The following is a 24,237-nucleotide window of genomic DNA, read 5'->3' on the forward strand; positions in this document are numbered from 1 at the left end:
TGATTCTTACTATACAAAGTAGAATAACTCAAAAAGTATTCGTTAGAATTTCGATTTAGACTTATAAAAATGTTCAAAAGACTCACTTACTTAACAATTTATAGGAAAAGGAGTATTTTTTTAATTTGTAAAAATTTAATATGGCCATATCATACACCTTAAATATTATAGCATATCGTTTTGGTTCTCCGTTAAAATATTCCTGTAAAAATATCGTGTATGAAGTTAATACTTTGTTTACTGAGGATAATAGGTCCAATTTGTCAATAGGGTTTAATACAGATTATAATATGATGATTTGAAAATTATATTAATTTATCAACATTTTATATATTTTTAAATCGTCTGAGTAAAATAAGTATTAAATTAAATATCACTTTCATATATTTTATACTTTTGTAAAATTATTTTTAAGGAATATTATCTATAGAATGTATGCTTTATACACATACCAAAAACTAATCATTTGAATTCTGGTATAGGTACAACAACATTTTAAAACAATTATCTACTTCATAATTTACAGTAAAAAATTTTAATACTCATTTGATAAAAAATAATTTTTTTTGCACGGATCAAACTTCAAATAGGTAGTGTAAAACATTTTAGTGTTTGAAAATATTATTCTGAAGACTCAAGATATATACTTAAAAGTTTCAACAATCGGAATTTTAATAAATTATTATAAGAAATAACGAGGTAAACATGCAAGGTGAATCATTTTGCATATTACAATATGAAATGCAAATATATATTTGTACACGTAACTGATTATTTGTGTCACATCTAAAAATGATATTAAGTATTTTATTTTTAATGCAAATATATAAAGGTTTAACATTTATTTAGAACTGTATTATCCAATAAAATATTGATTAGTTACTATAATAAGGAAATAAAAGTAAAATATTTTATTACATAATTTGAGTTTAAGCCACACTGGCTTAATACAACTACCTGATACTAGCTTCAAGTCATTCTTAGTAATATAAAACATGAAATCTGTTTTGATCGCTATGCTATAAAATGAGATGACTTTTTAAAACAATAAAATGTTGTTTTGTGTCAATTAAATTGATAAAAATATGTTTTTTGGTCGGTAGTGATTATTTAAAGGCAGTTTTGTGCAACGATGAAACAATGACGTGTTCAGCGTTAAATGCATAAACAGGGGCGTATTTAGAAATGTCTTATGGGGGGTGGTTACAGACAAAAAGTTCAAATTTGCGTACATGCGGCGTAGAGTTGTAAAATATATTATGTAATAAAAATAAGTATAAAATACGGTGAATTGGGGGGAGGGGGTGGGCACAGGGCCTGTGGGTCTCTCCCTTAAATACGCCCCTGTGCATAAAGTAGGTATTTAATTATATATTTTTTATTTGACTTATGACATATACCTATAGTTCAATAAAATCAAGAATTATCGTAAGAGCCACGAAATAAAGTTAAAAAGAGTGATGGTTTAAACAAAATATTTGATTTACATAAAATAAAAGACCTATACATTATAATAAATTGTTGACGTATTTTTTTAGTGACACGGCGTAATGCATAGTCAAACTCGGTACACTCGCGTCTGCGAGGTCAGACGGATGCGTGTCATAATATCATAATAATAATTATTGTTGTATGCCTACGTACCCAATAATATTATTATTAGCACATTGGTTTTTATGTAATAAATAAATAAAAATGTATGAATATTTATAGAGTTATGTTTGCCACAATATGTAATAAAAACATAAAATATTTACAAAAAATTGTAACTCAACATTCATTTTTAAAATTTTTATTATATACATAATAGCAAAAACCGAAGCAAAATATAATATGTATATTATTTTGTAATGTAAACTCAAGTGAAAATCGTAAGTAATTTTGTTCTGTTTTATCTACTTAAAACCTGTAAACCTAGTTTTAAGTAGGCTAATAACCATCGCTGTTGAATCCTTAGCACATGATTAATAAAAGTAAAAAGAAAAAAGAAATACGAACTAAGTATTGAAAACAAAAATAAATGAACGAACGAATGCAACTATAGTAACGAGAATAAATTGTAGAATAGATTATTCGATAGATACGGTGATGGAAAAATCCATATTTATACTTGCCGCGGAATAACTATTATATTGTCAATATAATGTACCGGTATATAAAATATAAAGCATTTAATAAAATATGTAGATCTACTATTTATTTGAAAAATATTTTTAATAATTATTGATTATAGTATTATACGTTATTAAACGGTTATGATCGATAATAGATTTAACGGACGAATAACTTAGAAACACCCTCGCATTGAGTACCGTAGTATATATTATATATTATAGTAGCCTCGAGGACGGCGACAACGACGATAGTATAAAATATTATACTTTGTGCTAACTAATTTTTTTTTTGCATAAAATTACATATTATTTACGTTCAGCGTGAAAAACCTACGCACTCGTGAAATAAAAAAATTCATCAATGGGGATACAGCAGTGCGTATATAGTACTCGTGCGGGGTCGCGTTCGTTCAAAGAGCTTTTTCGTTTTTCGGCGAAAAATAATATTACCTATATCGTAGGTACGATATTTACGCGACGCGCCGCCGCAGATGATGTGATGGGCGGCGGGCGAAACGGGAGGATTTTCGTCTCCATTAATGGCCGTGGAGAATCGCCTGTTTCGCGGCGGCGGCGTCGGCACGGCTACTATATTATGCGTGTATCGTAATAATACAACCGGCACTGGAGTCGCGGGCGAGCGAGCGCAAGCGCATAATATCATTGACACTGCTACTGCTGCTGCTGTTCCTGTTGTCGTGACGTCACGTAGCCTGTGTAATGTGTATACAGGGTAGTTTTCCGACCGCGTTCACCTCCACTTGACTTATCCTTATACGCGTGTATATTTGTTTTAAATTTCGATTTTGGAATAGTTTAAAATTAAACTTTTTGTTTTTTTAATGAATATATTTTTGAATATAGCATATTATATGGATTTATAATATATAAAAGTGCACGTTCAAGTAGAGTGCAGTCTTGCGACTATCCCATTATTTTCGCGTCTTATTTTTACTGCGAATTGTTTGGCAGGACATTTTTTTTATAATCATTTTGACACATAGGAAATTAAATATCAATATTAATATGATGTTATGATTTTATGTCAACCTGCACAGTCATGTTTAGCCAAATAGATAGGTATAGCGTTATTTCTATTCAATTTTTAATCATTTTAAATATGATGCATAGAAGCATAATATAAGCACGAGAATGGGCGAGATAAGATGGCGCTCATTTCGTTTGAAGAATAAACGATTAATAACTCCATCACGTCCGAAAAGTCTGTACGCCATAAATAATTTGTGCTCGAAAATGTGGACTTCGAGCGCGTTCATACGAGCTATGTAAAAATACAAAAACATTCAATATTAACATAGTGAAAAGTACGTAACGGCGGGCGAGCGTGTCCGACCATTCACCCTGTGCAGCATAATATATGTACGCGTTATATACATATTACATTATTATGTATACGCCATTGACCGGGTCGAACCCGCGGCGGAGTCGGGTGTTTCGGCGTACCCGTTTAACCCCCGTATATATCGTTCATTCCAACCCCCGACCACCCACACACACACACACACACACACACACACACACACACACACACACACACACACATACACAATCACACCCCCACGTCTACTGCTGCCTCGGACTACGTCTTTGTATTGATCAACCGATGCGCGACGCACACACACGGGCGACGCGAACGTTAAACGCGAAAAGAGAGGAAAAAATCTAAAATAATAATAACGAAATAAAATCCGTCGGCAACCCCCGAACTAGGACGACGACGACCGCCGCCGCGTCGCGCTCCTACCGTCGTGTGCTCGCTATTATTACTATTATTATTATTATTATTACTACTACTACCGTCGCTGCAGTTATAATATTATTACAGTTTATTTATTTTAAAATATATCACTCGACGAGTTCGACCACCAAACACGCGTAGTCCGATTTACAAACGATTATATATTGTGTCGTGTTTGACACATATAATACGACACGTCGGATAATATTATACATATACAGTACAAGTGCGCCCACTGATGCTGAGAGAGGACGGCGAATCGTCCGCCGTATAGTACACGTATAGTACAGTCACACCTAATATTATACAGTACTATACGCGGATCGTGTGATAATTTGTTGTTTACACCACGAGCGCACGCCATCTCGTCATTCGGCGTCGGGACGACGGAGAAAACACAAATAATATTATAACAACAATAATTATATCGCCGTCATCGTCGTCGTCGTCGTCGTGGTAATATCGTACGCGGCCGCCAGCGTTCGATCCGCGCGCGCCCAGTCCGCGCGCCCGTCCTCGTCGCGCAGTCACATCCGTCACCAGCGCGTGCACCGTACTCGTCGCGTGTCCGTCCGTCCACCGTCTCGCCGCGCGCCGATCACAACTATTGCGTTCGGGGTTATGGACGTGGCGGCGTTGGCCGCGGCGACCGAGACGACGACTGATACGACCAATTCCGCGGCCACCGCGGCAGCTGCTGCAACGGCGGACGTCGGCATCACGACGAGACCGACGAAGGTGACGTTGACGGCGGCGACGACGACGACGACGACGACGACGACGACGACGATAGCGGACACGGCGAACATCTGTGATCATAGCGATACGGCCGCGGTGCGCCCGCCCAAGGTTCGCGTCCGATCGTCGTCTTAAGAGGACGCGAGTGGGGCCGCAGAGCCCGAGACGTGTGATCGCAGGTCAGTGATTATAATAATATATACTAATAATGTCATGTCGCGTGTAAAGAGTAGTAGTCGACGCGTTTCGTTTTTCTGTCGCCCGACGAGTAAACCATAGGATATACAGTTTTGCCGATCGTCGTCGTCCGCCCGCCATAAAATAGGTACGTCGCAAACCGCCGTTAAACCCGAAATACGCGATTTCCGACGAGCCCAACGCACGATTATGACAATATTGCGTATTATTAATAATAATATTATAACGACGTAATGCGAACGGTACGTATACGACGACGTGTGTGTGTGTATTATAATGTTTTAACATAAACAGACGTACCTGTACCACCAAATGCGATGACATATCTTTTCGCTCTTTACCGTATTATAATATTATATTGTGTGTTGTTGCGAAAACGATCGATACACGTGTGCATGTACATATATATATATATATATAATAACAATATAATATATCCCGTATAGCCCGTGCGTGGCGCTCAAATGTTCTGTGTACCTATGCGAACTACGCGGTATTATATATATATATATTATAATATATATACATTACCTACCTATACAATATTATGTGTACGCCACCGTGTACGTCACGTATGGTAATTACCATGTGAACGTTAACTGCGCATACTTTGAATGGGTTTCGTGTGATTTACGGTCGGCTAACACGAAATAAGTGTTGAATTTCGTCGATCGACCACGGTGTATAGCAAATGCGATGTAATACAGTAAACTTACAATTTTATCGCAATGACGTATACACAGTGTCAATATTATATTATTTTGCATATTATTGTATTATGCAAGTAATGCACGTCTTGTAGTTTGAGTGTACAGTTTCTACAGAGGTTCTGCGACTCTCGGGGTGGACCGATTTCACAGATAATATATAATGACGAGAAGTGTACTCTATAGTATTTGCCAACGGCCGAAATCCTAATCGCGCGATTAGACGTTTCCGGATGAATAATGGCGGTATATCTGCCAGTGCATATTTTACTGTTTGGCGACCATGTCGTCGGTAAATTTTATTCAGAGAAATTATTTTACAAATAATCATACAGCACGCATCTGTGCGTCGTTTTGGCAATATTATAATTTCGAGGATTCCACGATTTTGCATTTGTCCGTAATACATGCATATATACGAGTATTATTATTATCATGCGCACTTTTTGTTTAATGATAAATAGCTGAATGTAAAGTCCTGTTCTAAGTATAAGAAAAATAAAAATATGAATAATTCCTTATCACGCTTACACCTTTATATAATATATTATATCGGCAATATGGACATGATTTTTTTTTAATTTTGTGACCCACATTTTGTTTGTTTATTTTATGAGCCGTCTATAACCTATTTAAAAGGTTGACAGATTTTGATGAAAGTTTACCTGAATGGCTGAATGAATAGGTTTACGAGTGGGTGGGTTACTGGAAAACAACAAACTGCGAACTTTCAATACATTCTTTGCAAACAAAAAGAAAAAACAACGCTTCTAGACTTTATAGTGAAATATTTTCTGGCTTTCTCTTTGTTTTCTGTGCGTGGCTCCGGTCGTCTGTCGGTAAAACAATTTAGTCACCTTAACCTAAACGACTTTTAGCAGTTTATTTCAAATTTTTATACTATTTCATTAATTTGAACATTGAATAATTAATATTAACTCGACAATTTCGTATCCTCTTTAAAAAAATACGTAAATTCATATATATTAATTCTTAACAATATGATTAGTATAATATACAATGCCTTTACAAATTTAAATAATATTGTGCCCTTTGCTTTACATTAAATACAATTATTGTATTTCAATTAATTTGCTTTTTTATCATTGTAGATTATATATTATATATTATATTAAAATGCACAAGATTATTTATATCGTTTTAATTGAAATTTACTCTATAGATTTACACGAACATTGGTGATTGGAATCGATCTGAAAATTAATATCTCTATAATATAAAGTGTACAGTAAAATGTTAAAATAATTAACTATAATAGGTTCGTAGCATATAAACACAACATTACTTTTTGAATTTTATTCGGATACTAAATCTGTTGTATTCAGAGAATAAGTAAACTTTTTACATTTTTATTTTATAAAACTGATACAGGATATTTAAATATTTACATTGTATAAAAGAAAAACGATTTACTTTAATGGACCAATAGATTTACTTTAAATAAATCATCCAACTGACTTTGACAACAGCGTTACTATAATAGGTAGAATTTTAAACACGTTGATCAAGAAAGAGAATTATTTTTGATTACTACTTACTTAATACCGAAGAGCCATACATCTTATTTATAAATTTTAATCTTAATCCAACATTATTTATTGATTATCGATCATTACGCATTATACAAAACTGACAAAAATATAACTTTCTTTTAAAATGTATTAATAATGAGTGTGATTTAATATTGGACTTAAACTAATCAAGAATAAAATAAACATCATAATTTATCGCACGTTTTTGTTTCTACATAATTATTATCAAAGAATTTAATATATTGTAAACTATCTTAGTGGGCGAATAGCTATTGCGATTTATTACATTTGAGTAGTTAACTGTGAAAGTATATTTAAAAATACTCAAATACCTACTTAAAAGAATATATTTATGAAATTACCTATTAGTTCCCTACATAATATTTATGCATTAGAGGTATTTATTTAAAATTCCTTTGATTACATTTTTTCATGATTGAGTCCTAATAATAAAATTGTTTATGTACCTATAAAATAATTACGTTAATGATTAAAAAAAAAAAATAGTTAATAAATGTATAATATAGTATTTTATTTACCGACAAAATAATTGTTTTATAATGACTTCTTGAGTTAGATATTCAATCAAAAATATTTATTGTTTTAATCTTTCTTTAAACAATTTTTATTAATTGCTTATTATTAAATTATTTTTGTTCGAGATATATACCAAGATAATTTTCTTCATTGTGGGAATTGTTTAAAGTTTGTTATTATTTTTTTTTATATAAAATAAATAATTTAATCGTGAAAATTAAGTATACAAATTCAAGTCAACCTATAAAACTCTTTGAAAATGAGCATATTACTTTCAAGTTGTGTATGAAAAAGTACATGTCAAAACTTTTAACGAAGTTAAAATAAATATTAAATTAATTGTAGTCTATAATTTATATTTAAAAAAACCGTCAGATGAATAATGTAAGTTTTTTTTTATTGAATTATAAATCTATTAATTTTAAAATAAGATGATGATTCATTATTTATGATACTATTATCTAGCTATCTATATAAATTACAACTAAATGTGAGTATTTCCTAGGTATATATAGTTTTTAGAAACTCAAGTAATTAATATTTTTCTTATGATTTATCTTAAAAATAGACTTTCATCTTAGAACTGTATTACATTTAAATAAAATACCAAATAAGTACTTACCTAATCATACACTATAATATCTGTATACCTCATTACTTCATATAGGTATATATAAATCTGATAAGTGATAATATATAATTTAATTTTTTTATAATTGATAATATTTTAGGTGGCTAGATAAATGATGTATAATATATTTGTTTGATATTTATATTTTAGGCGACATTGTAATATGTATGCTGATGTAATTTGATTATTATGTTTGTGATTTTTATATATTAGTATAAGTCCACAAGCCCTTAGTAAATACATATATTTATATCTAAAAGTGACTTCATCAATCTCGGTAATTAATATTTTAATCAAAAATTGGAAACTTATATCACTGCAGGGAAATTTTATGATTTTTGGGTTCAATTGCGAGACGTAGAATTTATCGGAAACATCGAGTTTGACCCAGTAACGATCATTCGTATTTCGATGCAATTGATGGTTTGCCATCTACGGTTATATAATACGAAGTAAAACAATAGAATATCCAAAAAGGAAAACGTGGTTCATTCAGATATATAGACTGATATTGATCAAAATGGAGAAATAAGTGACCGTATCTTGTATACCTATAGGCTATAATCCTTTTTTGTTGTCATAAAGTAAACGTTATAATATATTGTTCTATACACATTGGATATAGCGCATTTTGGTGTAATACTTATACGAGATAAATTACGTACGACGATAAAATCAACTACAACGTATTTTATAATATTAGATACTTATTAAATACCATTTAATAAATATATCTAATATGGAATATAGTATTTATTATACTTAGACCATTAAAAAAATATATATATATATTAACATCGACAGATTAATATTAGTTACTAAAACGTTCCAATAACCATAGGTATTATATCTTCTGAACCTATAATAGTTGAGTTATTACACACTTAGTATATAAAATTAAATAGATAACTCAAAAACTATACGTTTGAATTTTGATTTTCAATTATCTACTAAATGATTTGCCGTGGTAAAGTTTTCATTTGAAATACACTAATTTTTATCACCACGTAAATATTTGAATAAATCATGATTTTTAAATATCCTTATATATTTAAAAAAAAATCATATCCTACCAAAATACTCATAATGAATAATAATAATAATAATAATAATAACTTTTTTGTCAATTAATTGTATAGGCCCAGCACGTATAATAGCCTGCTGCAGTAGCCGTGACACGACGCCGTAATGCCGGAACAGAGCAACGATTACCGAGTGGTGGTTTTCGGGGCGGGCGGCGTGGGCAAAAGCTCGCTGGTGCTCCGGTTTGTCAAGGGCACGTTCCGCGAATCGTACATACCGACCATCGAGGACACGTACCGACAGGTGATCAGCTGCAACAAGAACATCTGCACGCTACAGATCACCGACACGACGGGGTCGCATCAGTTCCCCGCCATGCAGCGGTTGTCCATGTCCAAGGGCCACGCGTTCATATTGGTGTACTCGTGCACGTCCAGGCAGTCGCTCGAGGAACTCCGGCCGATATGGCAGGTGCGTACGCGCGTTATAGCGCTATAGCGTTGTATGATACGCGGATGCCGCGTCATCCGCGGGTTATGGGTGTGGGACAAAACGGAAAGGGTGTCGCCGTTTTCCGCCAAATTCGACCTTTCCGTACCGTGCCTGTATAGTATGATATAAGTATACATATATTTTAATTTTCCACTATGAAAAATTTCAGTTCTTAGGTTTTCGTGACCCGTGTTATTGTAATAACTCATAAATTATATAATAGACCGCACGTAAATAACTTTTTCACAAACTGTAACAATAACTGTAATAATATTATAAAATTCTCAATTTTTAATTAATTTGCAAGTATATTACTTGAATGTGTTTTTTTTATAAATATTTTTTAATTAATAATCGATCACTTGATTATTTTAGTTAGATTTAAAGTTATTTTTAAAATCATCTTCGATAATCAATAACTCCACATATTTTTATATAATTATATATTCGTTATCAAAGTTTAAAAACTGAAATTCGCTGTGGTGAAGATGGATATACATAATATATTATTATACTGGTGGTAAACGTTAAAGTCGATTTCGTGGAAAAGTTGAACATCTCAAAAAATTGAACCAAAATGTTTGAGGCGACAATGTGTATATTCTTTTAATAGGTACACAGGTATATAGGTAGTTACTGGCGGGGGCGGAATAGGTAAAAATTTCAGAGTGAAAATCTTATTAGTACTGGTCACATTTATTAATAATATATCGATGTCAACACATGAGGAGCGAATGAGCTAAAGAATCTAATAAGCTTTTCACATATTTTATCCATCAATATTATTTTTAATAGATAACATTTGCTGCGGAAGCTTTAGAACTCCTAAACAAATGACTCTAGTTGGGTTAATTCAACTATTAAAGTAATTAATTAGTGTACAAGTTTATACAGTTTTAAGTTCTAAAATGAAAACTAAAGAAAATTATACAAATAAATCTATTACATACAAGCCGACAGTCGTCCATCCAACTAACTCATAGGTAATACCAAAAGGCTAAGCTACGAGATTTTCCCAGTCTTCCGGGCTATCACTGTATACTTTTAATTGTCGTTATACTGCCCTGCGTTCTGTAAAGTTGCTGTAATAGAAAACAAGGTTCCTTAACAAGTTTACGGCTTCATTTTTTCGGGCGATAGACAAGAGAAAAATAACCAATAAAAATAAAATATATACTATCATATAATTCATATAGTATATACGATTTGCCCCCAGGTGTCAATAAACGATATCGTTCTATATATATATATGTGGAAACTCCATGACCTAAATTAAGTTTATCACGCCTATCACGATTTTCAAATTTATTGTATCATTAAACACGCGTATTTCAACGTTCAGAATAACAGCGCAATCAGAATTCGTCAATTGGACTTATTATTAAATTTATAGCTTTAAGTTTTGAAAAAGCTTGAAGATTTCAACTTCACGGTTTGGTTTGGTTAGGTTAAAAAATTAAAGGTAACAATTATTTGATATAGTAATGTTGCCATCTTGTATATAAGGTATCAAAAGTATGATTTGACGAAACAAAATTACTGTACAAAAACACTACAGGTAACACGAAGGAGATGTGCTGCATCTGTCTTCTGTCTTAGGAAAATGTAATCGTCGCCCGGTCTTTACTCGGTATCCATCGGGTCGTTCAGCGTTCGAATTTTCGATCAATCAGTTTTCTCGCCGTTTAATACCAAGGTGATTTACATAGTCACATATTATACCTATTAAGTATAACCGGGGTTTCCACAAGCTCGATTCTTCTTTGATGAGTAATTTGCCGTTTTATTGCACTACTGTAGTGGACTGTTTTAGTCGTGTTGATCTAAGTTTTCGAGGACACTATATCTCGTAAATAATACATAATAATATATATATATCGATAATTACATTATCGAATACAAAATTAATCAAGAATAATTATGACATCTTCGATGTACTATAGGTACCTGAATATATACTAATATACGTAGGTGTGTGATTTTTGTTTTTGCGTGGAATTAATTCGGTAGGTACATATATGCCATTATACATAATATTAAATATACCAGTCCCATTGTGTATGCTCACACGATTATACAGTATATTATATCATAATAATCGTACACACGATGTAGGTCAGACGCATTTGCTGGATCGTTATCGTCGTACTACGCCAATATGTACGATTTCGATGCGAATCTAACGGTGTAATACTCCAAATTATAATGTTATACCAATCTTGGAAAGTAGGAAATAGGTAAACTGCACGTAAAGTGTTAACTATTATTATTATTATTAATATTATACAATGTTAGAACTTATAATATACACCTATAAACCTATATTATTACGTTATACACTGCAGTAATATAGGATAATGCGGCGTGCGGGAAAATGCCAATGCCAAGCGAATCGTATTATTTCGGCACGCGTGACTGCGCGGTGCACGTAGAAATGAGTTCCACGACCAACGGTAATCGATAAAATTAACATTATTTTATTTATGCTCGTAAACTCATTAAGTAGATACCTACATTAAAACAAAAATCGTTTTTCTATACATTATTGTTAGACATACATTTTGGCTCAAGTCTATACCACACCCTCGTGCAGTATGATCTTAGTGTTATAATAGTACTATAAATACCTGTTCAACACCAATATACGTTTATAAAAAACTGTGTGCCCGGTGAACCCTTTACACGAGTATAGATACTGAAACAGGATAAATGAATAATTGTGAATATAACATTCGGAATGTCAAGTAAACGTAATAATAAACGAATATCGGAATATAATCTATAAGCTGTCTTATAAGTCTTAATCATTATTTTGTCAATTGCTTATGTTAATACTTTTATCGAATAGTAAATTATTTAAATGTTTGCCATATGAAAATATGAGTTTATATTTTCACTTTGATTGTAATATAATATAATGTTTGTATTTTTTGTTAGTTTTTTAGTTTTTAGTTTCTGATTTTATATTTTGATTGTAGTGTTTATAAGATAGTCGCTATGATATTTGCCACGCCCTTAGCATAAAAATTAAAATTCCATTAGCGATTTGGCAAACGGAAATTTGGTCTATTATTGTCTTTTAACTAAAAGAAATTAAATAGGCGGAATATTGTTACTGTATGGTATTTCATTTTTAGTGGTTCAAAAAAATTGATATTTAAAAATATTAAAACGTATTGAACTTGAATAATAATAATGATAATTATTGATTACACATAAACAAATCCTTTATGTATATTTGATAATAATATAAAAACAAATTAAATAAATTAACTCAATAATTAACATTAAAAAAAATATATTAATCGTTAATTCTTTAATTTAATGAATATACAATTTATAAAATTAATACAATAATTTAATGAAGTTTCTTTTGAAGTGAAACAAATATTTCATTTTTCCTTTACACATTATATTTTCGACTAACGCATTTTTTCCATTTGAATTATCCCTACGTCCATCCTATTGAATACACTGTAGAACTAACCAAAATGATGGATTACTATTGTTCTTATTTAATATGAAATGAAATTTGAGAATAAGGTAGATATTATAAATAAAATTCATGACAGCGATGTAGGTACGTAGGTATACGAATTATTAGCTTAGATTCTCAGTGGAGCGAAGAATGTATTGATTTTACAATAATGGGTGTTTTTTTATTTATTTTTGTGAAAACACTTTTTCTAATAGAAAAATGCTCCGATTATCAACTCCAAGAGAGGTTTGTAGTAATAAAACTTGGATCTAGAATATTCTAGTTGGTATTTTTGGGAGGTCATAATTGACAATTTTCAATGCTATTTAAAGTAAACGCGGGTGCAAACGAATACGAATATTTGTTATTAATATTATGATTAAAATAATAATTATTTGGCAATTTTGGAAAATTAGACAGTCTTCACTCAGAACCGACTATCATCATATTATATAATGATTCATTATTAAATTCAACTTAAACATGCCATCTATAATAAAAAGTGGTCTGTCAGTTTATTATTAAATATATTTTATGATATTATATATTTATATTGATACCTACTAAAGTAGTTTATTTTACTATTGCTATTGTCTAGTAGTAATACAAAGGTTAAATTAATTTTTTTCGAAAACATTTCATTTGAAAATATTATTATATTTATAATAAAATATAATAATAATGTAAGTTTAAAATTTCAAATACCTATCTATGAATAATATTTTTAAATCACAAAAAAATAATTATAATCCTAATTTTTTAAATATCTAATTTTGTTTAAATTTGAATTTAAAATATCTATAAAAAACCTAACCTAACCTTGGATTTTTGGTTCTATTTTTTTATAGGTTTTTTTTGAAACTATAAACTACTTATGAAGAACCTTGTATTAAATATTCAGTCTTTAACTAGGCAAAGTTCTTAGAAAAAAAACCGAAAATATCAAATCTCTATTATTCACAAGTGGTAAATGTTAAATATTAATGTACATTTACGACACTTATTATTTCTTAAACTATTATCGTTTTTGAAAATATTTATTTTACAAGATTTCAAGAAGTTAAAAACGTCGATATTTAAAAAAAATATTAGGTTTCACTATTTTTTATCGTTATCTTTTTTTAGTTTTTAATTTTTTAATAAAAACATGAATTTCATTTCTTTGTTCCAAAGTATATTTTTTGGAATACTTTGATGTATAAAATACAAATTTTGAGTAGTTTATAAATTACGTATTAGTATTTTAAGTTATAATCAAGGCTCGGAAGTTAAAACATTAAAATCTACATTTTTTACGCTTTAATGTATACTTAAAAATACCAAAAATAGCACTAAAATTTAATAAATATGAAAAATAAAATTGTGAAGTAAATTTTTATTTTACAAATTTTATATTTTTTTGTTATAGAATATGGTAGTTGATATTTATAAAAGTAAATACGACCAATAAGATAATTTATTGCAGTACAATGCGTCTGACATTATTTTAAAAATAACTAATGAATGGAAATAAATTTTCCTATGTGATCGGCGATAACCGATAACGTACTATTTGAAAATCAAAATACATGTTTTCATTCGTATATTTATATTCTATATTGAAGTTGTATTGTTTATTTATTTCCTTTATAATATAAAAATATGCCTATAACTAGCACATAGCATTCTAAATTAGCAAAATGGCTCTAAAAGCCATTAATATGCATTTATTAACAAAATAAAATGTCTATAGTCTATACGACAACAGGAAAGTCTGAAAAAATTTGTATTTTACTTTCGATATTCGTCTAGACTTACTAAATAATATACATTTTCTAAAACTTCCAAGTCCTGGTTATAAACTAGGGCTAGGATTTTGATGCACTTTTCATTTCCAGAGGTTACTATACGACGCTCACTAGGTCACAAATCCGTAACATGTACTTTTGAATGAGATTAAGAAAATTTATTTTGCATTTTTTTGACAATTTTTGATTTTAACGTTATTTTCTTAATTTTATAGGTATTATTAGAGTTTTTGGGTCCAAAATTAAAACATGAAATATGCGTATACTATATAAATTTATATATATATATTTTTTTTAACTTAGCTAACGAGTTTGCGATTGACGGAGTGGCAAAGTATATTTAGAAATACTATAATATATTAATCTGTCATAGCGATAAAATCGACACTGACATCTGATGATATTGTCATTACAAGCTATTTTTATTAATTAATTTAATCAAATATTATTTTAAATTTATACTAAAGTCTAAATTTATTAAAAATAAAAACAATTCACCTGCATTTTTTTACTGCGTTATTTAGAATTTTTAGGGCTTATAAGGGTATTACATTCCCAGCCCTAGTTTAACTAATAAATTGTCCAAAATAGGATTTTCATAGATCAAATTACTCTATATAATATTCTACTTCAAAATATAAAATTAAAAATTTATGGTGGTAAAAATAATAGAAACATATAATTTTTGTAGTTGTTTTATTATTGTAACGTTATTGTATGTTGCAAAACAAATATTATTTTCAAAAAGTCAGTGCTTTCTTAAATAATAAGTGTCTTATGTGTTTAATGGATCCATGTATAACGGATAACACTTGTATAACATTTTAATATGTATACAAACTAATGATATTTTTTGAAAATGTCAAGTAGGTAATTACGATTTTTCGTTTTTGAGTTACAATAAAAAAAACAAAATCAATTTTTCCAATAATTAGTTTTGCGCAAAAATTACTGTTTTATTTTTTCATTATTTTAATAAATACTGGGATTTTTTTAATATTTAACTCTTTACCCTTTAAGTACCAACCAGATCGAATTTTTATTAAAAACTTTTTCTTAAGTTGAAAATCTTAGCATTTTTACTTTATAAACGCATATCAATGAAAACTCAATACATCGAGGCTTTTCTCAAGATTTAAATAATATATTTCCAATCTGCATGAATTATTGGCTGAGTTGTCAGTTTCAAATAGTATATGACATAAAAATAAAATCTAAAAGAGGAGGTACATTTCTGTACTCACAAACGATGAATTTTTTACATTAAAATAGGAGACTGTGTATTTATATAGTTATATCCAAATATCCATAATTTATATAGTTTGTAAATGTATATACCTACAATAAATAAACCTACTACGGAGTACGGGTTACCATTGTTTGTCACGGTCCCATCTAAATTAGGTATTCCATCTACAATACTTATTTATAGCAACCAGCGTCACTGTCGATGATAAATCGTTGTATTCAAAATTTTAAAATGAACAGTTTTATACAGTGTGTTGATCTCAGTTTATACGTTTTCAACGTTATTTTGTTGACAAGAACGACATTTCGAACTATATCTAAGTGTAGGCGTGTATGGCGTTTGCCGATTGCGATGTATAATATTAATATATTATTACAGATAATACACTACGGCAATAAAATAACTGGCTAACCGATATAATTAATATTTTTCTCACTGATAATTAATAGCGTAGTAAAGTTGATTAGTTTGTTTGGCCATTCAATAACATCCATGTTAAGGTAGGCATATGCTTGAACAACTTTATATGTATAAATGTATAATTTGTTGATAGGTAGGTATAGCCGGTATAGGTCGTAGGTATATACCTACATTATAATACTGTGGCCAATATATTTAGGTATTTTGAGAATCGATATTAACCAAGCTGCGGTTTCATATCGTTATGTCACCTAATTTATAAGTCAACCCGTTGTTGTCGTGGTAACTATAACAATTTATGCAGTAATATATATATTTCCCATGTACGTGGTTTGGTTTGGTTGTGTAAATATATGTATTTAGGTTCGGCGACTCACCAGACAATATTATACATGTTAGCCGAAATCATTTAGATAGATTAACACGGTACAATACGTCCAAGTCCAATAATTTTATTCCAATATTTTTTTTACAAAAGACTGCAAACAGTGTAAATATCTATAATATGATATAGCCATATAGGTGGGAACTAGGAAGTAAAAACTGGTGTATATTTATCGATTGTATTAAAGGGTTACGGGGGGAGGGGGGTTGAAAGGTTTTCGGTTGCTTTTATTTCTCGTCCCCGCAGGAAAACAACACTGTCGGTAAATGTTGTTTGTACAATTCGTTATTCGAGGTAGGCAGACGGGAATGTTTAGGTACATATTATTAAGAGTATATCGTATATGGGTAGGAACATTTTACTATGCGGTTTATGTATTTTTGCGCGTAGCACGTAAGTCATCGGACAATAATAGATTCACATATAATTCACTCAAGACAATTTATGTCAATGAAAATATTCATGACAATTTTAGTGTATGGGAATATTTTTTTTAAACTAACAGGTAACTACTGATATACTTTGTTATGCTTCTGTAATTCTAGATATTTATTTATTCCTACTATAATAAAAAAAATGTATGTACTAAACTTGTGGCATTATTATACATTTATCCATTGACCATTGTTAACATTAGAAAAAAAAAAATTCTTTACTCAAAGTGAATACCAATATTTTCCTCAATGTTCATAAAAACTTACTAAAAACGTGAATACGTGATCAATAATTAACATTATTCAATAAGTACTTAATTTAATAATATTAATAAAAAATGTAACAAATTTAAAATATATTAAAGCATACTTAATTATTCACAACATTTAAAATTAGTTATTGTCATTAAGTAGATGGGTAGGTTGTAGGTTATCATTAGGGCTGGGATTTGTATGTAAATATATATTTTTATTAAAACATGATAAATTAAGTATTGCAAATGATAAATTCATTTCACGTGATTTGCAATAAAATAAAACATATTTTATTTTAAATATTTATACATATTTTAACATTATTTGTAAAATTTCAGCATTTTTTTTTTACATATTTCGTACATTTTTAAAATTTCGGTGGTTTAGTAGTATTATACATTTATACTTATATAATAGTACTCGTAAAAATTGTAACTGAATAATGCATATAGGAAATAAGTAGATGAAAGTATTAGTTAAACTTGATTATAGTTTATCTTTTTTGTTTCTGTCCGATAACTATACATTAATGATCTTTGATTATACTTTATATTCAACAATTATTAGACAAAATATATTTAAACATTTTCAACAGTGTCAGTACTTGCGTTCGTATGATTGTGAAAATATCTTTATATTCTATATTTTTTAATTAGAAATTAAAAACAATTAATTGTATATTATTCAAAAATTATTTAGAATTTAATTTTAATTTTAAACGTTAACATAATTCTACTTTTTTCTTATTACATATTTTTTATTTTATACTACATATTTTGGCCATTTTAATTACATATAAATCTCAGCCCTAGTTATCATTTATCAAATTAGAAAATCTCAAAGTTGAAATATGCATGATATATTATTAAATACAAAACTTATCAATCAAGTTATTTGTCATTTATATAATTTCTTAATATTTTATATTGGATTCATCACGGATTAAGATATCTTAGTCCGTGGTATTCATATATGCATATAGCATTGTATGAACATTTGTACTATACATTATTTTAAAATATAGTGTAGAAACATCTGGCATTCTAGCCATCTGAGATAGTTCTGAATAGATACCAATTATGTTTAATTTATTTCATATTTACTTTGAACACAATAAGTTATAAATTATAACAACAATAATTATTTATATAATAATTTTGTATTATAATATATATATATTATATATAAATAAAGAGAAATGTATAGATAATATTAAGGTTAAAACTTAGAAACATAACCCAACGTCAAGTATAACATTTGTTACAAATCATTTTTTGAATAAAAGTGAAAAAATTTATATATTCTGAATCCATAATAAATTGAATTTGTAGCTAGTTTAGCATTGTTTTATAAATAAGTTAAGTAATAGTCAGTTTATAATAAATATCAAACTAAGAAACATTATTTGTGATTAAAATAATAAATTGTTGATAGGTAATCAAAGAGACCAAAGGTGCATCAGAGCTACCATCAATACCAATTATGTTGGTTGGCAATAAATGTGATGAGAATGACACTCGAGAGGTTTCAGCTGAAGAAGGTGACGCTGAGGCTAGACGGTGGGGCTGTCATTTCATGGAGACATCAGCCAAGACCAACCATAATGTCAAGGAGCTGTTTCAGGAGCTTCTCAATCTGGAGAAGAATAGAAACATATCTCTACAGCCTGAAAAAAAGTCCATGCGCGGCCGTAAGATACGGGAGAAGTGTGCGCTCATGTAGTAGTATATTATTTACTACCAAGACACGCTCATCGGACATGGGGATATAGTTTTACATATGTGTTGTTTATATTTTATAAAATAACTTTCATTTTGTTAAGTCACAGTTCATTGAGAATTAATATAAAATGTCACAGTAAAAATTAAATTAAAATTTTTTATTAGCGAGACTGATAAGCGGCTGACAACACCAATTTATTTAGATAAGTACTTTAGAGCGATGTTACAACACAATAACGCCATGGACTTTATTGGGGGTGCAAATATAAATGAATTTCTGTTGTGTATGTCATAGACATTATAGCTAGCAAAGATATAGCACTTAGTATTTATTTTGTATATATTATCCATAATAATTACTATATCAGTCTGACAGGGAATATGAGTATGGTGAATACTTTTGTGAAATCAATTTTCACTGTACTATAAAATAAATTTGAGTAATTATGTATGCAGTTTATGTGTTTGATTTATGTAGTTATTACCCGAGAGAAACAGAATCCAACCCTAGATTTTTAATTTTTAATGTACATCATTTATGTGTAATGTTCAGCGTACAGAATATAAACTATATTTCTTTTTTTTTTTTTCATAATTAAATATTAACTATTGTAACGAGTGTTATATACAGTTGTAGTGTACCAAATTTTCCTGTATATAATGCTCATAAAGTACCATAAAAATATTAACTATTTTTATTTTTTAATATTTCTAGACAAGTAATATTGCTTTTCTTTATAAAGATGAGAATTATATATTGTATGTTGCACCTTGTACATAATATTTTAATAAACAATGTAGTTACCTAGTCAACAATATTATAATTATATTTTTAAATACATGACATTTGGTAACCTTTGTTTTTTTTAGAAAAATATTTTAACATGTTATTATTGTTTACAGCTTTATATGATTAATTTGTTATTCTAGTTGTATAAGTGTATTGTCGATCAATTTTAAAAATTGGAAGTGATTTTTGTAAATCATTCTAATTAAAACATTTAGTTCCTGAAAATAATTTTCTTTATCATTGTTGATTTTACGCTCACAATTTTATTGTTTTTATATTTTCACTTATGTAATATTAATATAGATTTAGATTTCATTAATTTTAATGAAATAATTAATATTTGTATAATTGAATCATTTTTTTAATTTTTACATATTATTATTAAATTATTAATTTAATAGGCTAATAATTTAGCTGAAATATTAAACCTACAGATGGGAACACAATTATTTGATATTTATTTATAATTACTAATAATTAGGTATTGCATACTTTTTTGGTATTTTATAGAATATAAAAAAAAAGTTTTATTGTAATGTTAGCCTAATGCTCAATAAGAATTTATAAAAGAAAAAGATAAAACATTTTTCAGTTTGTATTGTCCATTAAACAATTTTATTGTTTATTATTTAGACATTTATATAAGAGCTTTTAATTGTTGTTTAATGAATGTTCAGTAAATAATATGTAATATTGAATGTCAGAGTACTCACACGTGAAATCATTCATGTCAAATCCAAAAAACCAACACAGTTTCAATATAAATTAACTGACAAAGGGACAGTATATCGAGGAATTTAAAATGTATAGTTATTATACTTAATATTGTCAAACATTTAACTTTTTTTTAATTTTTATTGAACTTAATTCATAATTACATTTTTTTAGAAAACATATCACAAAATAAAACTTTTATTTAATATTATTGTCATATAAAAAGTAAAAGTATCAAAATAAATACTTCAAAACTCTGCTATATGATTAATGATTATAGTCTTCATGCTTTTTCCTTAATTATTCATCCATAGCTTGTAAACGATGGCGTGTAAGATTTACAATATCATAACAAGCTTCTGCGGTTAATAAATCTGATACCTAAAAAACAAAGGGAGCTGACATTAATTACTATAGATATAATTCAGGTTTTTATAGAAATATTGTGTCAAATAAAATTGAATAATGTTTATTACATATTTTACTAAAATAAATGTATAAGTACATGATATTCTTGATTAATTGGAATGGAAGTAGTACAAGCCGATACTCTATAAGATTTACTTGTAATTAAATTGTTTTTGATGTTTATTGTGTACTTTAATCAGAATTTTAAGACTTTGTCATTGTTATAGTAAAAATTGAAAGATCTAAGTAATGAAAATTAAAATGTAACTGTTAGTGTAAAATACTAAAATTGCTCTTATCATCTTTTATTTCCTAAGCTTATTTTCCATTTTTCATATTAACCATACTTGGTAAATTTTATCCTTAGCTATTACTCTGATCCTTATAATTCTTAAAGAATATTAAATTTCATAATGAACTATTATTAAACACACAAACAAAAACATAAATGAAATGCAGTGTAAAATATAATTATATTAATTTTTCATTACAACATGGTAATTAATTAATAATAATAGATGTTTAATAATATTAATGACAAAAGTATAGAATTATGATGTAATGTTAATTTGATTTAGTAATATTGGAATTGGATTTTAGGTTTACGCTTATATTTTAAGATCAGAAATTAGATAAGTAAAAATTGTGATATTGAGAATCTTTAATAAATTATAAAAATTATATTAAACATATTATAATCATATAAATAAATGTTTCTTTGATTTAATTTTTTATGGTTTATTATTGATAAAATCATTTATAAGAAATAAAACACAAATAATAAATCAAAATTTAATAAGTTATTTAGATTTTTTTTTAAATAAATCACATTTTTATTAGGTATTGTGTTACACATTGAAAATATTTATCTACATTTGATTATCTTGTAAATATTAATTTTAGGATAATCTTAGTAATTTATTTTTTACTAATGGATATTTTCTTCAAAGTGTACAATAGTTTTTAAGCTTCTATTATGGTTTTTTTTAATTATTTAATTATTGATATGTTTAAAAATTAGATACATATCTTGCAAAAATAAATTTGAAAATAATCAATTAAATTCTATTGTAGTAATATTTTTAAGACATACATAGTTTATGATGTAATGAACTGTGTAATAGTGTTGCAAGACATAATGAATAATTTATTTATTATTTTTTAATTAAATACATATTCTATGCAATATATTTTTCATTAGTTCAATTTTGGGATAGTCATGTTTTGAAATTATTAAAATATTATTTACTAAAACTTGATATTAACTTTTCTATTCATATTTTACTCTTAATACTTACAGTATATTTGTTTGATTCTTCTAATGCATATTGTATACTTGTATCATAAATAAGCATTTTATAATAAGATAATGCTAATACTACATTACGCACTCTAGATATTGTTTGTCTATCACCAATTTCAACAACCTATAAACAATAATATATAATAATTAATAATAATATTAGATATTTTTGTTCTAATAATTAAATAATATATTTAATTAAATTAAATAAATACTTGTTGAAGGTCAACTTCAAACCCAACAGTATCTTTATTGTCGTTTGTTGGTTCAATCCAAATATAACCATTGTTACCAAGTATAACACTAACTCCAGCTGACAAGTTATGAAAATGATTTTTACTACGTTTTATTAGATTAGATTGTACTTTTACTAATACTCCTTGTCCTAACTGTTAAAACAAAATTTAGATTAAATATCTGTTTTGTTAAAATGTGCAATTATACAATTTTTTACCTTGCCATACTTTAAACTTCGCATATGTAATGATAAAGAACCATCAGCAAATACAGAATGAACTTCAGCGCTAATTAAGTCACCTTCGCTTAAGTAACTTCTCATTGATTGTTCATCTTCAATACCTCTTCTTCTCTACACATAAAATAAACATAATTTTTAGAATTAATGATATCATTTCATAGCATATTTAAAAAAAAATAACTTACCAATTCTCCTCCCGGTAGTTGAATAGATGTTAACAATAGCACAGCATCAAGTCTAGCATTTATATCTACTTTCCAACGTTTATGTACCAATTCTGTGATACGGCCAATTACTATATCACCAATTTCTCCATTGTATCGACACCGCAATGGACTAACTGTGACTAGTTTATTAATATTCTGTTCTACTCCTGCAACAGTGGCTTTTAATGATCCCGCCGATACATAAGTTCCATGACCTCTATATTATTAATAGTTTATATAATTTATTAAAATAGCTATAAAATACCTACTAATAATATAGTTATGATTATTATATAAAATAATAATATAGTTTAGATAAAATATAAAAAATTTTAGGAAGATAGAGCAGTATTGATATAATTTTCTCTTATAATAATGATAATATAATAAAATTCCAGATACCAATTATTTTAATACATAATATTATTTAAAACCCAAATAGTAGAATAATTCCTACTTTTGTTGTTTAATATTGAAATATTAATATAATTAACTGTATCATAACTCGTACAGATATGAGAAAGTTCATACTTCATTTAAATTTTAATATTATTAATTTAACAAAAAAAATAATGTCTATGTAATATACAAAATAAATGTTTATACCTCATGAATCCTGTTTGATCCCTAATTTTTTCACCGGGAGTAAAAATAATCGGTGGATTGGATGAAGGTTTCAGAACGGCATGTCTGGTCTTCTTAGACGCTAAGCTTATGGAAATGTTCATGATGATGGCTGTGGCTCTTTTAGCGTCCGGCGTAAAATCCAGTGAAAAGAATAAGATGTTAAACGTACATCATATTCTTAATTTCCCGTCACGATGTCTGAGTCTGATACAAAAATTCAAATAATATTA

At 28.4% G+C, this 24,237-nt stretch overlaps 2 protein-coding genes across 4 annotated transcripts; one reads left to right on the plus strand and one right to left on the minus strand.

Annotated features, from left to right (window-relative positions):
- The first annotated feature begins 3,885 nt into the window (after positions 1-3,885).
- Positions 3,886-21,249, plus strand: LOC132920199 (GTP-binding protein Di-Ras2). 3 transcript variants are annotated; one of them, XM_060982386.1, is made up of 3 exons: positions 3,886-4,790; positions 9,377-9,731; positions 19,195-21,249. In XM_060982386.1, the coding sequence occupies exons 2-3, from the start codon at positions 9,426-9,428 to the stop codon at positions 19,480-19,482; spliced, it is 594 nt and encodes a 197-aa protein (XP_060838369.1). In that variant the 5' UTR covers positions 3,886-4,790; positions 9,377-9,425; the 3' UTR covers positions 19,483-21,249. The 3 variants fall into 3 exon arrangements, with proteins under 3 accessions (XP_060838369.1, XP_060838371.1, XP_060838370.1); XM_060982388.1 differs by lacking the exon at positions 3,886-4,790 and adding an exon at positions 4,797-4,936; XM_060982387.1 differs by lacking the exon at positions 3,886-4,790 and adding an exon at positions 4,805-5,051.
- Positions 21,107-24,237, minus strand: LOC132920198 (exosome complex component RRP4). The gene is made up of 6 exons (XM_060982385.1): positions 23,987-24,237; positions 23,360-23,597; positions 23,151-23,285; positions 22,912-23,085; positions 22,692-22,820; positions 21,107-21,366 (listed from the first exon to the last, which is right to left on the minus strand). The coding sequence occupies exons 1-6, from the start codon at positions 24,106-24,108 to the stop codon at positions 21,286-21,288; spliced, it is 879 nt and encodes a 292-aa protein (XP_060838368.1). The 5' UTR covers positions 24,109-24,237; the 3' UTR covers positions 21,107-21,285.

Source organism: Rhopalosiphum padi, chromosome 2, assembly GCF_020882245.1.
Source record: "Rhopalosiphum padi isolate XX-2018 chromosome 2, ASM2088224v1, whole genome shotgun sequence".
Classification (NCBI taxonomy): Eukaryota; Metazoa; Arthropoda; class Insecta; order Hemiptera; family Aphididae; genus Rhopalosiphum; species Rhopalosiphum padi.